General features: G+C 34.9%; 1 protein-coding gene across 6 annotated transcripts in view; it reads left to right on the top strand.

The window, feature by feature from the left end:
* Positions 1 to 22,384, top strand: part of ANKS1A (ankyrin repeat and sterile alpha motif domain containing 1A) — a 229,081-nt gene that overhangs the window by 125,995 nt on the left and 80,702 nt on the right. For all 6 annotated transcript variants that reach the window (XM_031965020.1, XM_031965019.1, XM_031965018.1 and 3 more), the window contains one exon: positions 7,845 to 8,434. In XM_031965020.1, coding sequence (XP_031820880.1) covers positions 7,845 to 8,434 — 590 coding nt within the window. The remainder of the gene's footprint in view (positions 1 to 7,844; positions 8,435 to 22,384) is intronic.

Raw genomic sequence — 22,384 nt, 5'->3', positions numbered from 1 at the left:
TTTCTCTGCATGTCTTGGATATCATACCTTTAATAGATATATTTGTAACACAGATTTCCTCCAATTAACTGTTTTTCTTCCAATTCTAATAGCATTGATTTTGTTTGTGTAAAAAGCTTTTATGTTGTTCAAACTGTCTTATCTTCTGTGTTCGCCTCTATCTCTTGTTTAATAAAGACTTCTTCCTCTAGTTATGATTGTGTGAGATACTTCTTATATATTCCTCCCAGATTTGGGGTTTTTTGGTTTGTTTTTTTTAGTGATGTGGTTTTTCCTAATTAAGTCATGTATGCAATTGTGCATGTATTGTATGTGTGCAAATTGTTATAACACAATTTATGCTTTACCAGAAATCGCCATCCTATGCAAAATTGCTTAATAAAAATATGGGGCTTATGGAAAAAAGGAGATTGGGGTAGAAAGCATACTAATAGCCATAGACATTTATTTTCAGTATTGCCTCTGATCATCTGTAACGTGGATTTCTTTATACCTGTAGCTCAAAAGATTGTCACATGTTCTCTTGTTTCTTCCAGAGTCCTTTATTATTTCAAGTTTCTCCTTGATACTCTACTTTGCATTTTTGGACTAGAATGCTTAGACATATTTGGGATGTTGAATGAATGTTTTTTAATATAGGAATGTTAAAATATATGAATGAATAGCAAATATTTAACTCATGTGCACATATATATTTTATGGATTCTTATGGCACTCATTTCATCTGGGTATAGTTTCTGCAGTCACCTTGTTTTTCTCATGTATGAAATCATGCATAAGCAAATACAAAATTAACATTATTCTCAAATTGTTCCCTAACATATCAATTACAGTGGAACAAATTCAAGGTTTCAAGGCAAGTATTATGGCTCAATTGATTATATATTTTATTTCAATATAATTTTAATTTTCTTAACAGTTTTTGTTTAACAGGAAGTTGTTATTGCTATGTTTGATTACTTCTAGATCTTGCTTACTTAGGCTGTAAGAATTGATCAACTTTGCTCTTTTTCAATCAGTAACAAATAATTTTGATCATTACTGCTTCATAAGAGAATATGTCAAATCCTCTTGAGAACTTTTTCAGATATATTTAGATCTTTTTTAAAGGGAACATCTTGGTAGATTCTAAATTTGTGAAAACATATAGCATAAGTCCTTTCCTTCTCATACATACATTCCTCTACTCCATAAAAAGTATCTGTGAATGACTTTTACAACAGTCTTATTGATGAGGTCTAGATTTGTTGTACCTAAATGAAATTAGAATTTAGTTGAGGTCTAGTGGCAGGTTTGGGGTACAGTGAGTCAAACAAACCTCCCCTGCAACCCCCTTTGGATTCGGCGCAAAGATACGGCGGTAAATGAGGTCTAGTAGCAATGCGAGTCCCCAATAAAGGCATTTATCAGCCCAAAAGCTAGATTGATAAAAGAGGTTTATTATTGGGTTTGAAAGCAAGGTTAAAGCATAGTTAAGGAAGTAGGTGAAGGTAGAGATAAGGAGGGCACCGGACAGAGGGTCCAGTGGATAGAGAGTCCTGATATGGGTAGCATGTTTGGGACCTCTGCAAAAAGGGGGTCCCAGCATATCCCTTTTATAATGGGAGATTTAGCTAGAGGGGCTTTTGGGTGTAGCCCCAAAGGTGGCTCAGATCCAGATGGGGGCTGGGACAGATCCGGATCTTCTCTCAGAATATAAAGGTACCAGGATTTGTGATTTAAAGGGTAATTACATTAACTGGGGGGGGGGGGGGGGGGGGGGGGGGGGGGGGGGGGGGTATGGAGGGTTGGGAATCACAAAGAAAGGAATCTTTCCCGCATCCTTATGGCCTACAGAAATTCCTCTTCTCATCCAGTTCCTGTCTTCCATACACATTTTCTTTTTTCCCCACCCTATAAACTTTCTCCTTTGCATCTGTGTGGTTTTGAGATCTTGGCATCTCTTTCTTCATTGGTAAGACTTGAATAGGTGGCTATGGGACAGAGCCATCTTGTTAGTGTACAGAGTAAGCATCAGCAGTGGCCCTGTTGGTAAAATTCTGGGCCCACCTAGAGGGCATGATCATTGCTAACTGCTTTGCTGCATATCACCAGAAAAACTAATGAGCTTTTTCAGTTGTAGAAACATGGAGGAGGAAGTAAACTAAGAACTGGAAGGTGATAAAGAGAAATGAGAGCCATGCTTCTGTGACCATAAAGGCTTTTATTGTTGACCAGCATTGAGTTAATAGAATAGTAATAAGATAGCTGGCATTTTGATAAAACTTTGTAGATAACAAGGTTAGCAGAGCACTTTACAAGTATCTCATTTTATTCTCACAAAGATTCTGGGAGGTAGATGCTATCATAGATAGCATCTTAATATATTAAAAGAAAATCCTAAGGCAGACAGAGATTAAGTGACTTGTTTGGGGGTCAAAGAGTTAAAGTCAAAGGCTGGTTTTGAATTCATGTCCACAATTCTATCTACTATGCCACCTGATTCAGTGACATTTAAATGGCACTTATCTGTTAGAGATAGGAAGTTCCTATGAAATATGGAGAAAGGTAGTTTTCAGCATTTAACTCTTCTGGCCAATCTTCAGTTATTTATGACTTCCTGTTTTCTCCTTATTCTGAATTTTTCAATTAGCCCCAGAGCAAAAATACTCTTCCTTCATTAACCATGCATCATTGTGCAACTTAACTTGAAAGTTTGACCTCTTTTTGTTTAGAGTTTTATGGAACTCAATCAATTATTATATCAATTGAGGAAAAACTGTAGCTTTTGAGTGGTCTAGCTTGAGGTGTCAGCCCTTCTTCCTATGCATTGGGATTCTGTTTTTATGGGAGATACTACTTACTTTGTAATTTTTCTTATCAATTCCTCAATTGTGAGGTTAGGCTCTTTGGGTGGCATTGTGATGATGAGAATTGGAATTGTGGAAATAGTAACCACAGAGCCAGTTTGCATTGTGGGTATAATATCATGATATGTATGATAGAAACAGAGTAACTCCAAATTCAATTTGGACACCTGGGCGTCTGATTCTCCCAATTCCCCAGGAAGTATTGGACTTCACAAGGTCTGAATTGTAATTGCTATCATATAATCATAGATTTTTAGACCTGAAGAGGACCAGACTTCTTTATTATTTTTATATATAAGACATCTGAGGCCCAGAGAAATTAAATTATTTGTTTGTGGTCACACAGTTGGAATTATCAGAACTAGAACTATAATTTGGGCCTACTAAATCTATAGTATAGTGTTCTAGCCAATATTTGTGCTTAGACAAAATATCCATTTGGGACCATAATTTTCTTTTCTCTAAAATGAAGACATTTGATTAGAGTGTCACTAAAGTCTTTGTACACCTCCTAGATCATTGCATTGTCATGGCAGAGGTGCTAGCATAACTTAATGAAACTATGAGCTATGCTATGCAGGGTTTACCTGATATGGATAGGTCATAGTGGACAGTTCTGACAAAAGACAATCCATTGGAGAAGGAAAATGACAAACCATTATAGTATCTTTGTCAAGAAAACTCCATGGACAGCATTAAAATGACACTGAAAGATTAGCCCCCAGCATGTTACTGGGGAAGAGCAGAAGACAACTATAGGTAACTCCAGTATTAATGGAACAACTGGACCAAGGCTGAAAAAAAGCTCAGATGATGCTTTGTCTGTGATGTCAATGCTATAAAAATCAATATGCATAGGAACCTAGAACATAAGATCCATGTTCTAGTTGTGGTCAAATAGGAGATGGGGATATTAAACATAAACATCTTGGGTATCAATGAACTTAAATGGATGAGAGTGAGTGAATTTAATTCAGGCGATCGTTACACATACTACTGTGGTCAAAGTCCTTTAGAAGAAATAGAGTAGCCCTCATAGTCGATAAAAGGGTGAGAAATGCAGTACTGGGGTATGATCTTAAAAATGAGTGCTATCTGTTGAATCCAAGACAAATCATTATTCAACATTATAGTAATAACAAGTCTGTGCTCTAAACACTGATACTAAAAGAGCCAAAGCAGATTATTTCTATGAAGAACTACAACATCTTTAAGAAATAACATGCCCCCCCCCCCCCAAATATCACATTCATCATAGGGGATTGCAGTACTAAAATAGGGAATCAGAAGATAAGTGATATAGCCTGCAAGTTTGACCTTGGAGTACAAAATGAAGCGGGGCAGAGACTAGTAGAATTTTGTCAAGATAACTCACTAGTCATAATAGACACTATTTTTTAACAACCAAAAAGGCTACTTGATACATGGATATCACCAGATGGTCATTATTGAAATCAGATAGGCAGCCAAAGCTAGAGAAGCTGTATACAGGTAGTAAAATAAGACCTGGATCTGACTGTGGTTCAGCTTATGAGCTTCTTATTATGCAAAATATACTTAAGTTGAAAAAAAATAGGGAAAACCATCAGACTGTATAGTGTAACCTGAATAACATCCCTTATAAGAAGTAGAAATAATGATTAAATTTGGGGGATTTAGTGGAGAGAACACTGGCTCTGGAATTAGAAGGACCTGAGTTCAAATCCATCCTTAGGCACTTAATGCTTACTAGCTGTGTGACCCTTGGCAAGTCACTTAACCCCAATTGCTCCCCTCAAAAAACTTTATCCCCAAAACCTACTCTATCTGGTAGATAGAGTGCCTGAAGAATTATGCAAATTGTACAGGAGGCAGCAACAAAAAATATTCTAAAGAAAAAGAAGAGCAAGAAAGCAAAATGGCCGTCTAGTGAGGTACTATAAATAGCTTAGTAGGAAAGTGAAATGTAAAGGAGAAAGGGAAAGAATATTCATCTGAACAGAGTAGCAAGAAGAGAGGTTTTCTCAACTGAGCAATGCAGAAAACTAGAAGAAAACAAAAGAATGACATATCTCTTTGAAAAAAATAGCACTTTCAAAGGAACATTTGATGCAAAAATGAGCATGATTAAAAATGAAATTAGTAGAAATTGAGCAGAAGCAAAAGAGATTAAGAACTATATAAGAAAGATCCAGTAACCATGATGGTGTGGTTATTGATCTAGAGTCAGACATCCTGGAGAGTGAAATCAAGGGGACCATTGGAAACATTGTTAACAATATGGATAGAAGAAGCTACAATTCTAGCTGAGCTATTTAAAACCAGAGATGGTGTTAAAGTTTTCAATATGCCAACAAATTTCACAACAGTGACCATTGGATTGGAAAAGATCAATTTATGTCCCATTCCTAATGAAAAGCAATTCCAAGGGATGTTTAAATTACTAAACAATTATACTCATTTCACATGCCAGTAAAATTATGCTTACGATTTTGCAAGTTGGGCTTCAGTCATATGTGAACCAAGAATTACCAGAAGAGAAATTTCATTTTTGAAGAGCAAAAGAACTAGAGTCCAAATTAACAACATTTATCAAATGTTGGAGAAATCAAGAGAGTTCCAGAAAAACATCTACTTCTGCTTTATTGACTACACTAAAGCCTTTGACTGTGTGGATCACAACAAATGTGGCTCAAGTCCTCAAAGAGATGGTAGTAGCAGATCATCTTACTTGTCTCCTGAAAAACTTGTATATGGTTTGAGAAGCAACAGTCAGAACCAAACATGGTAAAATTTATTGGTTTAAGATTGAAAAAGGAGTACAACAAGGCTGTGTATTGTCATTTTATTTAATTTATTTGCAGAGTACATACATCATGTGAAATTCTGGAATGAGTGAATTAAAGATTGGATTTTAAGGTTGCCAGGAGAAATGTCAATCATCTAAGATGTGCAGATGATACTATTCAGATGATACTCTGCTGAGGAGGAATTGAGAAGCCTCTCAATGAGAGTAAAAGAGGAGAGTGTAAAGGCTGGCTTAAAGCTTAATGTAAAAAAAACCTGGAAATTTTGACAACTGGAAAATTTGATGCCAAATGCAAATTTGGCATCACAGGCAAAGAGAGGGAGAAGAAATGGAATTAGTGTCAGATTTTATATTCTTGGGCTCAGAGATCACTGCAGCGATGAAATTAAAAGATGCTTGCTTCTTGGAAGGAAAGCAATGGCAAATCTGGATATATACTAAAAAGCAGAGACATCACCTTACCAAAAAGGTATAGTCAAAGCTGTGGTTTTTTTCATTAGCAATATATAACTGTGAGAGTTGGACTGTAAGGAATAGACTGCAGAATTGATGCTTTCGAATTACGGATCTGGAGAAGGTTTATGAGAATCCCTTGGATAGCAAGGAAATTAAATCAGTCAATACTTAAAGAAATTAATTCAGGCTACTTACTGGAAGGTCAAATACTGAAGCTAAAGCTTAAATACTTTGACTATATAATGAGAAGACAGAAATCATTGGAAAAAACTAATGTTGGGAAAGATTGAAGACAAAATGAAAAAGAGATGGCAAAGGATAAGATAGATAGTCATGGAAATAGTGAACACCAACTTGGACAGATTTTGAGAGATAGTGAAGGATAGAAAGGTCTGGTGTGCTGTAGTCCAAAGGGTCAGTCAGTCATGACTGCACAACAGCAGCAAAGTCTTTTTCAGCTCTAAATAATTAGATTTTACCTTTAAGTTTGTTCAGACTAGTTGATATTTACCCTGAAGGCTTGCTTTTACCTTTTAAGTTTAGTAAATTAAAGAAATATATATTCATGAGCATTAAAACACTCTTTTCAAATATAGTTCATTTATGTCACTGATAATCATTTTAAGAGCTGCCTTCTTGCCTGATATCCTTAATTCTTTTCTTCTGAAAGCATTAAAATCTTATTTACATTCAAGTTAAGGTGGGGGAGGTTTTTGGGTTACCAAGGTGAATGTGGTGGTAGTATTGCCAGTGTATTCCAGTTGGCAGTCTGAATCAGTTGGTATTTGATATCCTGTAGTAGCTGACTGCATGAACTAATAGTATAGTGTTTCTGGGGCATGCAGGAGATGTTCAGAGGACAGCAAATGTGTCCTGGCATTGACAGATTAGACCATTTTGTTTTCAGTGGTATCAGTTAAGGTTAAACTTAAACAAATAGGAGCAACTGGGAGGATTTGAAGGGAGTGAAATACTCACATTCTTAAGTCTGTGCTTGCTGAGGAAGGATGAGGCGTGGAATTCCCAGTCCCTTGGGGAAGGAAATAGTTATTTCTCTGCTGTTTTGTTTTGAACCTTTAGTTTGAGGCATTCCAGAAGTTGCAGGTTGTGTATCATGGCCTCCAACTTTTCTCTGACTTTCTTTGCCAAAGGAAGGGAGGGTGACTCTAAATAATACTTTTGCCTTTATGGAAATGTGTCAGATGTTCCAGGAGTCAGTGTTGCTAGTTAGTCAGTCCTAGGAAGAACGCATTCTCCTCCCCCCAACTTCCCCCCTTCCCTTCCCCCCCCCTCTCACACACACACACACACACACACACTCACTCTCTCTCTCTTTAATGTGTTCTAATACTATATATCATACTTTCTCTCACACTCTCACTTTCATTCTCCCTCTCTCATGTTCTAATACTTTCATTTATATTTTCTCTGTAGGATATTGTTAATACCTCTTCAGGCCTTATATAGCAAGGTCTGATTTTTAATGGTCACAGAAATAAAACAACAAGGAAAGCTTCCAGATTGCATAAATCAGGCCAGTGTTTGGAATTTCATAAATGCAGTGACTTTGGGTACAAATTGAACATTGAGAACAATACAGAACTGTTCTCTCTCTTTTTCTCCCTTTTCTTTGCTTTTTCTGCCTTTAAGTCTCCATCCTGTTTCCCTACCCCCTCTTACTTGGAAACTTGTGACTTCATTGTCTTTTGCTGAGTTTAATTTTTTTATTTCTCTTTCTTCATCTACTCTAGACCACGGGAGGAGCAGCAGCAGCCGGAGCCAGGACTCTGCAGAGGGACTAGACGGGCAGGTCCCAGAGCAGTTCTCAGGTCTGCTGCATGGCTCTTCTCCAGTTTGTGAAATCAGTGAGGACCCTTTCCAGCTTCTTTCCACTGTGAGCCAGGGTGATTCTGAAGGGTCATCCAGACAGGGCACAAGTTACGAAGCTGCTATGCAGTTGGAGGATGCTGCTTTGCACACTCCTGAATCCACTCAGCCCAGCCTTTCTGACCAAAATAAGAAACTGGGTTATTCAGCTGGCCTGCCCACCAGCCACAGCCAATCGGACCCTGAAACTTTGATGCATGAGATATCTCAACACCCTGGTGGTGCCGAGGAAGCAGGAGACTGGACTGGGACCAGGAGCTGGGCCCCTCCCTCTAGCAGACCAAAAGCTGAACTTAAACTCAGCCGCAGTTTGTCCAAGTCAGACTCTGATCTCCTGACCTGCTCACCAACAGAAGATACCACAATGGGGAGTAGGAGTGAGTCCTTGTCCAACTGCAGCATTGGGAAGAAGCGGCTAGAAAAGTCACCATCTTTTGCCTCAGAGTGGGATGAGGTAAGGCTGACTTCAATTCATAATGTATTTGTCTCTAGAATACTTGGGTTGTGTACTAGGTTAGCTGAAATCTATGAGATATCTCAATGCATTGACTTATGGGACTGGCAGGGAGTGGTTCTGCTGAAAGATATATCCTCTTTTTGTACTGCTTGTCTCCCCCAAGCCCATTCCCTATTCTCCCCTCCCTCCTACATTTTAGAGTTTCCTTACATATTGATGCAAGTCTAATCCATTAACAGTTAATTGTTAGGACTTCAGACTCCATTGGCACAAGACTTAAAGAGGCACATACAACTCATAAGTGACATGCTATTTCAAAATATTTGGATCCCTTCATCTCTGTTGCAGTAATGACTATCTCACTCCCTAGGAATGTGAGAAGCATTAGTATATGTTCTCTAAGTCCTGGGGAGAAAGAGGAAAGACCTAGAATTTTGGAGCAGCTGTGTCCTATTGCTGTACCATATGTCAGATTGGGGATTGGGGGTGGAAAGAGTTTGGTAGAAGCATACTGACATAGGGGATGTTTCATCCCCCACCTGCCACATGAATGTATTTACTCTATTCTCATGAAAGAGTAAATCCTTCCTCTAGGGCATGAGTTCTGCCCATCCCACATTCTCAGGGTTTGTGAGGGTTTGTTGTTGAGAGAAAATAGGAATGTTAAAGGAGGAGAAAGAATTTAGAGATTATGACATAGAATATTGGGATCTAATGACTTTCTAACAGAGCTGTTACAGAATTGTTGACAACCTGTACATGAATGTTTTCTGTGACCCATGACAGGTTTCATAAAGAGGAAAAAAATTTATTTACCAAAGGCTGTTAAACACTTAAAGAATGTTAAAAGAGCTGCTTTTCATAGCGAGAAAACTGCCTTTGAAATGCCTCCTGGGCCTGCATGCCAGTAGCATTTCTAAGAGATGAATTTAGCTCTCTGAGAGAAGAGGAACTGCACAGCTGACTTAGCCAGTTAAGGAGGCTAAGTGTATGATCCAACCAAGTTAGAGAAGGTGGCAGTTATAGCTTTCAGACCAAAATTATTTCCTTTCTAGGTATGGGAAAAAGAATATGTTTAAGCCTGGGGACTTGAAATCATAAATTTAGAACTAGATGGGACTTTGAATGCCATTTAGTCCAATCTTCTGCCTCTCTTTTTGTTTAAAAATTGTATTACTGTCTTTTATTTTTATAACACTTACATTTTCCTCTCCCTCCCACTTAGAGTGCCATTCTTTTTAACAATAACTAGAAGAAAAGAAAAACAAGGGAGGAAAAAATAAAACTTACCAAGATATCAACTAAATGTGATATATGTTGATCTACAACTCTGTTCCTTGCCTCTGGTCAAATGTTTTCCAAAGGGAGATAGATTCCCATATCTTTTTGTAAGGGCCAATCTTGATCATTATAACCTGGCAGCATTCAATATAGATGGTTTTATTGTTGCTGTTCTTCCTGTTTGATCCAGTCATCATGTATATTTTTTCCTTGTTCAGCTTATTTTATTTTGTCTCCATTGGCATAAGTTTTCCCACTCTTTTTTGTGTTTATCACTTCTTACTACATAGCAATATTCTATTAGATGCATGTACCAAGACTTGTTTTTACCTATTCTCCAACTGATGAGCATCTACTTTGTTTCCAGTTCTTTACAACTACAAAAATGTGCTGCTATAAATTTTGGTGTATGAGGCTTTTTTATCATTTACCTACTAATGAAATTAATTTCTGGGTCAAAGAGTATAGATAGTTTAGTCATTTCTTTACATAATTCCAATTTACTTTCCAGAATGATTGGACCAATTCACAGCTCTACCAGTGGAGCATTATTATGTCTATCTTTCCACAAACACTTTCAACACTGACCATTCCCATTCTTGGTCATTTTTACTGATTGTAAAGTGAAAACTCAAAATCGTTTGGATTTTTATTTTTTCCAGTTCACTGTCCTATCTCTCATACTTTTCAACTACTTTTCCAACATTGTTATACATTATTCTCCTTTCCATAGTTTCTAGTCCAAGCAAACTAACCTATCTGAGCTATCTTTGTCTCATGGCACAGTTTTATCTCCATGCCTTGGCACTGACTGCCCATGCTCTCTTCTTGTCTCTTCAAATCCTTAGTTTCCGGTATCACTCAGCTCAATCACCACCTTCTATATGCAGTCTATTCTGAGCCTTCCCTACTAAAATTACTTTGTATGTACATATATATGTATGTATGTATGTATTTTTATTAAAGCTTTTTATTTATAAAACATGCATGGGTAATTTTTCAACACTGACCTTTACAAAACGTTCTGTTCCAAATTTTCCCTCCTTCCCCCCACTCTCTCCCCTAGATGGCAGGTAGTCCAATGCATGTTAAATATGTCAAAATATATGTTAAATCCAATATATGTATACATATTTATACAGTTATCTTGCTTCACAAGAAAAATCGGATCAAGAAAAAAAAAACTGAGAAAGAAAACAAAATGCAAGCAAACATCAACAGAAAGAGTGAAAAAGCTATGTTGTAGTCCACACTACTACTGTATGTGGTACACATACAGGCCTCTCTCTGGGTATATATGGCTCTCTTCATCACTGAACAATTGGAACTGGTTTGAATCATCTCATTGTAGAAAAGAGTCACATCCATCAAAATTGTTCATCATATAATCTTCTTGTTGCCATGTATAATGATCTTCTAATGATCTAATGATCATTTCACTTAGCATCAGTTCATATAAGTCTCTCCAGGACTTATACTGCTGGTCATTTCTTATAGAACAATAATATTCCATAACATTCATATACCACAATTTACCCAGCCATTCTCCAACTGACCAGCATCCATTCAATTTCCAGTTTCTATCCCCTACGAAAAGGACTGCCACAATCATTTTTGCATATACAGGTCCCTTTCCCTTCTTTAATATTTCTTTGGAATATAAGCCCAGTAGTAGTACTTCTGGATCAAAGGGTATGCACAGTTGGATAACTTTTTGAGTATAGTTCCAAATTGCTCTCCAGAATGGTTGGATCCATTCACAGTTCCACAAACAATGTCCTAGTTTTCCCACATCTCTCCAACATTTATTATCTTTCCTGCATCTTAGCCAATTTGATATATATGTAGTGGTATTTCAGAGTTGTCTTAATTTGCATTTCTCTGATCAGTAGTGATATGGAACACCTTTCCATATGACTACAAATAATTTCAGTTTTTTCATCTGAAAAATGTCTGTTCATACCCTTTGACCATTTATCAGTTGGAGAGTGGTTTGAACTATTATAAATTTGAATCAGTTCTCTATATATTTTAGAAATGAGGCCTTTATCAGAACCTTTGAAAGTAACAATATTTTCCCAGTTTATTGCTTCCCTTCTAATCTTGTTTGCATTAGTTTTGTTTGTACAAAAACTTTTTAGCTTAATATAATCAAAATCTATTTTGTGATTGATAATGATCTTTAGTTGTTCTTTGATCTCAAATTCATTCCTCATCCACAAATCTGAGAGGTAAACTATCCTATATTCTTCTAGTTTGTTTATAGTATCATTCTTTATATCTAGATCATGAATTCATTTTGACCTTATCTTGGGATACGGTTAGGTGTGAGTCTATTCCTACTTTTAGCCATACTAATTTCCAATTCCCCAGAAGTTTTTGTCAAATAGTGAATTCTTATCCCAAAAGCTGGGGCCTTTGAGTTTGTCAAATACTAGGTTGCTATAGTCATTGACTATTTTCTTCTGTGAAGCTAACCTATTCCAGTGATCAGCTTCTCTGTTTCTTAGCCAGTACCAAGTGGTTTTGATGACTGCTGCTTTATAATATAGTTTTAGATCTGGTATAGCTAGACCACCTTCATTTGCTTCTCTTCATTAATGCCTTTGAAATTCTTGACCTTTTGTTTTTGCAAATGAATTTTGTTGTTATTTTTTTCTAGGTCAGAATAGTTTCTTGGGAGTTTGATTGGTATAGTACTAAAGAGATTAGGTAGTATTGTCATCTTTATTATATTCACTCGATCTATCCAAGGGCACTCCATATTTTTCCAATTGTTTAGATCTGACTTTATTTGTGTGGAAATTGTTTTGTAGTTTTGCTCATATAGTTCCTGACTTTCCCTTGGCAGATATATTCCCAAATGTTTTATACTAGCAACATTTATTTTCATTGGAATTTCTCTTTTTTAACTCTTGCTGTTGGATTTTTTTAATGATGTATAAAAATGCTGATGACTTATGTGGATTTATTTTGTATCTTGCAACTTTGATAAAGTTGTGGATTATTTCTAATAGTTTTTTAGTTGATTTTCTAGAGTCCTCTAAGTATACCATCATATCATCTGCAAAGAATGATAATTTGGTGTCCTCATTGCCTACTCTAATTCTTTTAATTTCTTTTCTTCTCATTGCCAAAGCTAGCATTTCTAATACAATATTGAATAGTAATGTGATAGTGGGCAACCATGTTTCACCCCTGATCTTATTGGGAATGGTTCCAATTTATCCATTACCTATGATGATTGTTGATGGTTTTAAATAGATGCTACTGACGATTTGAAGGAAAAGTCCATCTATTTCTATACTTTCTAGTGTTTTTAATAGGAATGGATGTTGGATTTTATCAAATGCTTTTTCTGCATCATCTGCATGAGATACTCTTATGGTTTTTCTTAATTTGGTTATTGATGTAGTCAATTATGCTAATAGTTTTTTTTTTGGTTTTTTTTTTTTTATGTTGGGCAGAATTCACATATAAATCCATCTGGTCCTGGAGATTTTTTCTTAGGGAGTTGATTAATAGCTTGTTCTATTTCTTTTTCTAAAATGGGACTATTTAAGTAATTTATTTCCTCTTCTGTTAATCTGGGCAATCTATATTTTTGTAAGTATTTCTCCATTTCACTTAGGTTATCAAATTTATTGGCATAAAGTTGGGCAAAGTAACTCCTAATAATTGCTCTGATTTCCTCTTCATTGGTGCAAAGTTCTCCCTTTTCATTTTTGAGACTAACATTTAATTTTCCTCTTTTCTTTTTCTAATCAAATTTGCCAAAAGTTTATCTATTTCGTTGCTTTTTTCATAAAAACCAACTCTTAGTTTTATTTATTAATTCAATAGTTTTTTTTTTTTTTAGTTTCAATTTAGTTTCAATTCAATTCAATTCAATTTTTTTTAGTTTCAATTATTGATCTTTTATTTTTAGAATTTCAAGTTTGGTATTTGCTTGGGGGGGGGTGTTAATTTGTTCTTTTTCTAGTTTTTTTAGTTGCAAGTCCAATTCATTGATCTTCTCTTTTTCCTTTTTATGCAAATAAACATCTAGAGATATAAAATTTCTCCTTATTACCACTTTGGCTACATCCCACAAGTTTTGGTATATTGTCTCATTATTGTCATTCTCTTGGATGAAGCTATTGTGTCTATGATTTGCTTTTTACCCATTCATTCTTTAAGATGAAATTATTTAGTTTCCAATTACTTTTTGGTCTATTTTCCCTTGGCCTTTTATTGAATGTAATTTTTATTGTATGGTGATCTGAAAGAATGCATTTATTTGTTCTGCCTTTCTGCATTTGATTTTGAGGTCTTTATGTCCTAATACATGGCCAATTTTTGTATAGGTTCCATGAACTGCCAAGAAGAAAGTGTACTCCTTTCTGGCTCCATTCAGTTTTCTTCCAAGATCTATCATATCTAGTTTTTCTAGTATTCTATTTACCTCTTTAACTTCTTTTTTATTTATTTTGTGGTTTTATATATCTACTTCTGAAAGAATAAGGTTGAGATCTCCCACTATTATTGTTTTGCTGTCTATTTATTTTTGCAACTCTCCTAACTTCTCCTTTAGGAATTTGGATACTATACCACTTGGTACATATATATTTGGTATTGATATTGCTTCATTATCTATGGTACCCTTTAGCAAGATATACTTTCCTTTCTTATCTCTTTTAATTAGGTCAATTTTTGCTTTTGCTTGATCTGAGATCATAATGGTTATCCCTGCTTTTTTTTTTTTACTTCACCTGAAGCATAATAGATTCTGCTCCAACCTTTTACCTTTACTCTGTATGTATCATTCTGCTTTAAATGTGTTTCTTGTCAATAACATATTGTAGAATTCTGGTTTTTAATACAGTCTGCTATCTGCTTCTGCTTTATGGGGGAGTTCACCCCATTCATATTTATGGTTAAAACTACTAATTCTGTATTTTCTGCCATCTTATTAACCCCAAATTATACTTTCCTCTTTCCTTTTCCCCTTTCTCTCCTCCTCAGTATTTTACTTATGAGCACCACTTGCCTCAAGCAGCCCTCCCCTTTTTGAGTCCCCTTTCTTAGACCTTTCCCCTACTATTTCTGTTTTCTCTTCTGTTTAGACTACCCCTTCCTTTTTTCCCTTTCCCCTCCTACTTTTTATAACATGAGAGAAGTTTCTCTGTAAACCAAAAAATATTTTCTCTTTGAGCCATATTTGATAAGAGTAAGATTCACACAATCTTCATCCTCCTCCCTTCTTTCCCTCAAATATAATAGGTTCCCTTTGCCTCTTCGTGAGATGTAATTTCCCTCATTTTATCTCTACTTTCCCCCTTTTTGATACAATCCCCTTTCCACTTATAGTTTCTTTTTTATATTATAATAGTAAATTCCAATTATACATGCACTCTCTATGTATACCCATAACAGAAATACAGTTCTCAAGAGTTCTTTTTACCTTTTTATATTTCTCTTGAATTCTATTTTTGAGGTCAGATTTTTTTTGTTTAGCTCTGGTCTTTTCATCAGAAATAAATGGAATTCACCTGTTTCATTGAATGTCCATGTTCTTCCCTGGAAGAAAATGCTCAATTTAGCAGGGTAGTTTATTCTTGCCTACATTCCAAGTTCACCTTTCAGATTCCAAGCCTTTTGATCCTTTGAGGTAGAAGCTGCTAGATGCTGAATGATCCTTATTGTGGCTCCATCGTATTTGAATTGTTTTTTTCTGGCTGCTTGTAATATTTTTCCCTTGGTACAGGTTCTGAAATTTAGCCATGATATTTCTTGGACTTTTACTTTTGGGGTCTCTTTCAGGAGGTGTTCGGTGAATCCTTTCATGGCTATTTTACCATCTGTTTGTGTGATAGCTCTTTGTTGATTAACTGAAAAATAGTGTCTTTGCTCTTTTTTTCATCATGGTTTTCAGGAAGTCCAATAATCCTTAGATTTTCTCTTCTAGATTTCTTTTCCAGGTCAGTTGTCTTCCCATATAGGTAGTTTACATTTTTAAAATTTTTTCATTTTTTTTGTTTTGCTCGACTGATTCTTGATGTCTCCTTTAAGTCATTCATTTCCATTTGTTCAATTCTGATTTTTAGTGAATTATTTTCTTCTACTTTTTTTTTTTTTTTTTTTTTTTTGCTGAGGCAATTGGGGTTAAGTGACTCGGTAGGGTCACATAGCTAGGAAGTATTAAGTGTCTGAGATCAGATTTGAACTCAGATCTTCTTGACTTCAGGGCAGGTGCTCTATCTACTGTGCCACCTAACTGCCCCTCTTCCTTTACTTTTTTTTACTTTCTTTTGTATTTGTCCAATTAAATTTTTAAATGAATTGTTTTGTTCTGTGTAATTTTTTTCTATTTCACAAATTCTGTTTTTACGAAATTATTTTCTTTTTCCATTTCACAAATTCTGTTTTTCAGGGAGTTGTTTTGTTTTAAATTTTTTCAAATCTATTTTTTAAGGAGTTATATGCTTTTTCCATTTCACTATTTCATAGTGAATTTTCTTCAGATAATTTTTGTGGGTTTTTTTTCCCCCAAACCCTCTTGTAAAATTCTCATTTCCTTTCCCATTTTTCTTCTAGCTCTTTTTTAAGATCTTTTATAATTTCTTGTAGGAGAACTTTTGTAATGGAGACCAATTTATATCACTCTTTGTTGCTTCATCTAGAGACAGTTTGCTTTTAGTCTCCTCAGGATTTGAAATTTGTTCCTCTCTTTCACCATAAAAGTCAGAGCTGTCTGCTTTTTTACTCATTTTTTTTTTAAAGTTGAGATCTGCTTTTAGGGCAAGGGAAGTTGTCCAAGCTTCCTCTAGAAGCAGCAGTGGCTGTGCTGAACCCATGCTGACTCACTCCTGGTGTTGGGTGAGCGTGGCAAGGTCTTGTGGAATTCTTGTGTTTAGGGGTTCACTCTTGACCTTTTGTGTTTGTTTTATAACTTCTCTGCTGTTCTACTGGCTTGCCACCAGGGCAGAGTAGCCAACACTGCTGCTGTAGATTCTTCCCTGTAGATTCTCTGGTGCATGGAGCCCTTACCACCCTGGGCCTGAACAACCTGCACCTGCCGTCTGTGTCCGGCCTGCTTGCGCTTAGCCTGCCTTCCTCCGTGCCCAATTGAAACATTTTTTCTGGCGATCTTTGAAATTATCTTCTGCTGGTAATTTGTTACACTCCCAATATTCATGGATTTTCCTAAGTCTCGAGCTGATTCTGAGGCTGGATTTAGTAATTAGTCTGAGGATCATGGGAAGAGGTCAGGAAAAAAGTGTGTCCTCTCTGTCATCTTGGCTCCATTTCCTGCATTTATTTTTGAATATACTTGAATACATGTCTCCCTGGATAAACTATAAGTTCCTTCATGGTAGAGACTTTTGTGGTTTTGTTTTTATACAGAAGTACAGTGCTCAGCTATTTAGTAGAAACATACTTCGTTTTATTATGCTTTGCTTTATTGTACTTTGCAGATACTATGTTATTTACAAATTGCTTCAAGCAAATCTACTGGTACCATTTCCCCAGCATATACATATGTATGTAATTTTTCATTAAAGATGTAATACTATTGCACACTTAACTATACTATAGTTAAAAGATAATTTTTATAGGCACTAGAAAACCAAAACTGTGTTGAATTGCTCTATTGCACTATTCACTTTATTGCTGTGGTCTTAAGCCAAATCCATAATATCTCCAAAATATGTCTGTAAACATTTAATGAGTGCTTATTTTAATCAATTTTTCCTTTCTAGAAGATAATTAGCTTGGGACAAAGCAATCTTATGCAAAATAAATTTTTCATTGGTGTATTGAACCTGATAGTTATCATTAGAAGAAAATTTTCCTCAAGAATTAGGAAATCTTTCAAATAATTTATATGACTTTCAGTGTATGTGCTAATATTTTCTAGGAAAACAGTCAGTAACTTCCCTTCCTTGTTGTTCTCTTCATCCCATTCTCTTCAGTCATCATGTTATCTTTCTCTCCCAGGGAGCTAATCTAATAAATTACTACATTTTTATAGCCCCTTGTCCCTAAATGTTTTTTAATCTTTTAATGTTATCAACATTTCTGGGAATGGTACTTAAATCCTGGAAAAAAAAAAAAAAAGTTAGTTATTATCCAGGAGATATTTTCTGTAAAGTTGACTCTCCTAATTCCAGTTTGTTAACCTTACCTTTGCTCCACCACTATAGTATAAAATCCCAAAGAAGAAATTCAAAATTTTGAAGTAAGTTTTAGTTACTAGAAGAGAAATGATAGTGTATAGTGTAATGGCTTTGCAAGAATAGATTCATATGCTTATATTCTCCTCTGCAATTAGACACTAGTGGTGGGTCAGTATTGGGCATTGTTTGAATTCCATTTTGTTTCAGCAGACATTTAAAAATTGTGTGTGAAGAATTACTAGATTCTGGAGGTATATCAAGTTAGATAAGATATGATTGCTGCCTTTATTAAGCTTACAGTTTACATTAACAATTTAATTGTGTTTGAGATCCTGTTTTTACTTCTGATAGTTCTATAGTGTGGCTGATCTTGAATTTTTATTCAAGATTTCCCATTGTTTAAAAACTAGCTAGGTTATAACTCTCCACCCATCTCCTTTTGTTTATGTCTCTCTCTCTGTCTCTGTCTTTTTCTCAGTGTGAATCTCCTTATCAGGGCTTTTACATATGACCCCTGTACATATATCCTATTATTTATTTATTTAGTAGCATTCATTTGAAAATTTTTTTTGAGTTCCACATTCTCTCCCTCCTCTTTAGGCCCCTCTCTACCCATTGAGAAAGCAAACAATATGATATCAGTTATGAAGTCATAAAATATTTCTACATTAGCCACGTTAAAAAACAGAAGAAAAAGCAAGAAAAATAAAGTAAAAAAAAAATATGCTTCAGTCTGCATTCAGAGTTCATAGTTTCTCTCTTTGAAGGTGGATAGCATTTTTCATCTTGAGTCCTTTGAGATTGTGTTAGATTATTGTGATAATCAGAGTTGTTAAGTCTTTCATAATTAATTATTGTTATGATATTGCTTTTACTATGTATGGTCTTTTCCTAGTTCTGTTGACTTCATCCTGCATTGATTCATACAAATATTCTTAGGTTTTTCTGAAACCATTCTCTTCATCATTTCTTATGGCATTATAATAATTTGTTATATTCATGTGCCTTAATTTGTTCAACTATTCACCAAGTGATGGGCATCCCCTCATTTTGTTACCACAAAAAGAACAGGTACAATTATTTTTGTACTTATGAGTATTTTTTCTTTGATCTCTTTTGAGATATAGACCTGGTATTGCTGGATCAAAGGATATACACAGTTTTAAAACCTTTTGTGTCTAAATGATTGGACTAGTTCACAGCTCCTCTAGTGTATCTATTTTCCTACATTACCTTCTGCTTTTATCATTTTCCTTTTCTGTCATTCTAGCCAATAAGATGGGTATTAAGTATTTTGTCATTCATTGCTTCTGTGATGAACAGGTAGTGCCACCAACCTACATTAAAGAGATATGTCAAAATCTACTGGGGGCTTTTTTTTTTTTTGCACAAAATTAATGATGTTTTCAGCCCTGTTTTGTGGTTTATAGAAATTAATGTTAAAGTGAAAATAGTTTTCCGGTATGAATTATTTTTCTTACAGCTAAATAATGAGTCAAGTTCAAATATTCTGAGTCATCTAGTGTGCCTGGTTGCTTCAAGTGTCTATCATTATGCATTTTATATAGACAATTTGTATCTTATTGTTGAATTATCTCAAAGATTCTCTTTAGTCTAGGATTATGTTTTGCTGGTATATCTTGACCACTTCCTCTTAAAGGCATATTCAGTTCTTCAGGTGATTAATGCAGCTCTCACTGAATTAAGCTTGTCCAGACAATTTTGGACAACTGGTCTGGTTAATGTAAACTCTTCCAAAATAAAATACATTAGTAAATGCAGAATCCTACTTACCTTCTATTATTTTTATGGTGAAAGAGAACAATTATTCTGAGAAGATCCCTCCTTAAAAGTCATAGGCCTAATGTAGAATTTAGGCCTTTGAATTTAAAAGAGGATCTGGAAAGACTAAAGAACCCATAGTGATGTATATGCTCTTCAAAGAGGAAAATAAATGTCATAAATACAGCAGAATTCAAATTGGGAGAAATACAAGAATGAAAGTGAGAATAACTCACATTTCTGTAGCATTTGAAGGTTTACAAAAGACTTTCTTTACAGTAACTATATAATGAAAATATTATTGTCAAATTTTGCAGATGAAGAAATTGAAGCCTTAGAAGAGTGGAATGATTTACCTTTGGCCAGTTGACTGTTTGGAAGAATCAAGACTCAGATCTCAGTATTTTGACTCTGAGTTTGCTGTTCTTCCGATTATACCACATTACTTCTCATTTTCCATATGTCTAAGTAGGTTTTCAGAACTATAGAGAAGGCAAGCAGGATTGGTAAATTAGATGGAAGGGGCTACGTCGAAAACCAGACACCTCTAGTATGGCAGCTCTCTTAATCTAAAATTATGGGATCACTTTAAGATATTCACTTAGAATCATATAAAACATTACTGGATATGGCTTAAGAATATTAATTAAATTACCTAAACTTTATATATTTGAACTGGAAAGCTTGATTTCTCAAAACACTTTTAAGAAGGAGACATTTCTCATTCACCTGCCATCTTTGAAGAGAGAGAAATAGTACTCTTACTTTTCCTCAGTCAAACTAATGCTCAAATGTAGAATATCAGCAATGTCCTAAGCTCTGAAACATCTTCTCTAAATTTATATTTTATTTTCTGGTTCCTAGACTTTATATATATTCCAACACATTGTAGCCATTGTGTTGAGAATAAACACAGTGTAAAAATAAGCCAGTATCTGATCAGTGCAATTACCAACCATGTTTTCAAAGAACTGGTGATGAATAATGCTGTCTACCCCTTGACAGGTGTTGGACTAGATATGTAAATTGAGATACATATTTTCCAACATAGTCATTTTGGAAATTTGTTCTTCTTGATTCATCATATATGTCACAAAGGTTTGCTTTTAACTTTTTTCCCCCAGTGGGAGTGGAGAAAATAAGTGCTTATTGATTCTAAAACATTAATTAAAGAAAATAAACTTTATGATGAGCAAGGAAGAAAAATATTTTTTCAGTCAAAAGTGTATGGAAATGTACCAGTTTAAGGTGGAGAGACATTTTTGTCACTTTTTTCTATAGAATTGAAGGTTAAAACTACACAGAAGCAGATCAGTGTTTGTCCTTTAAAACTTAACTATAGGTTAAAGTGATAAATGTGCTTTATAGTCTCTTCAATAAAGATTGAATAATTGAGAACTGTGTATGAAACTGGATCATTTCATGCATTTTGCAAAGGCTAACAATGATTTCTAGGCAAGAGATTTAGAGACCTTCTTGGTTACATTTGGAATGGCAGAGGCACTTTGAGAGATAATCAGTTGATCAGAAGTGAACTAGTAGATGTTGACTTAAGAGATACCATCATTTCCATATGTTGTCCCAGACATAAGTTATGAAGGCTATATAATTTAGAGAAAAAAAATGATTGAATCATTTCTCAAGCAGATTTAATTGATTGTGTATCAACTGAAAAGAATTACATAGGTATAAATCTAGAAGCCCTAGAAGTGAGTTTGAACAGATTCTACAAATATCAGTCATGTGAGATATTCTTTACTGTTTGATGGAATAATCAGGATAGTTTGTCAGTGTTGAAATTTGTCTTTCCTATCTAAATCACACCTCCTATTCCCACATACTATGTGACATTCTTCTTTAATTTCAATTGAAATTTGTGATTCCCTAGTCAAGGATGTATGTTCAGACCACGTCCTGATCTAAAAGTGAATAAAACCTTTGGATAAAGAATGAAACATTTCTAAGAAATTGCCATTTGATTAACATGGTCTGATAGTAATCAGAATGTTTTTCATACGTGTTAATAATAAGCTTATTCTGAATTTTATAGACCATGTTGAATAAGCCATTTAATCCCATGTTCAAATCATCCCCAAATAATTTTTGTATCAAACATTTATAAGACAAAAACACTCCCATTAAAATTAAAGATGAGAGATTGGTGTCATAGTGGAAAGTGGCTGATTGAGAATCAGGAATAGGGTTATCATTCTTGATTCAATTAAATAACTCTTTACAAAACATTTCACTTCTTTTAGAACTCAGTTACTTTACTTGTATAATAAATTGGTTGGATTAGAGGTACTAAAGTAAAGTAATTTTTGTGATCCTATGGAACTAGACCTTGGAAGAAACCCCATTCTTTTCACAATAAATAAATCAAGTTTATTATGAACCTCTGATGTAAAATTGAATTCTGAAATTGTGAAAGAGTACTCTCTGTTCCCTTCTACTTTTTAAATAATGTTATCCTTTCTATATACATGTCATATCCATTTAGAGTTTTGTCACATTGCTTTCCAGTTTTCCCAGCAATTTTATTGAAAAAAGAAATCTGTCTCTCCCCTGTTTTAGTTCTTGGGTTTATTTAACAGTCAACCGCTATTTTTTTTTTAAATTAATTTTGGGTCTTGATTATCAGTTCTATTAGCGTTTGCTTCAATAAGCATTTATTGAGTAGTTTTTATGTATTAAGGATTATTCTGGTCTAAGAGTAACCATGAAC

Source organism: Sarcophilus harrisii, chromosome 4 (genome assembly GCF_902635505.1).
Source record: "Sarcophilus harrisii chromosome 4, mSarHar1.11, whole genome shotgun sequence".
NCBI lineage: Eukaryota > Metazoa > Chordata > Mammalia > Dasyuromorphia > Dasyuridae > Sarcophilus > Sarcophilus harrisii.
Note: the sequence above shows the minus strand (reverse complement) of the source record. Positions and strands in the feature narration are given on the sequence as shown.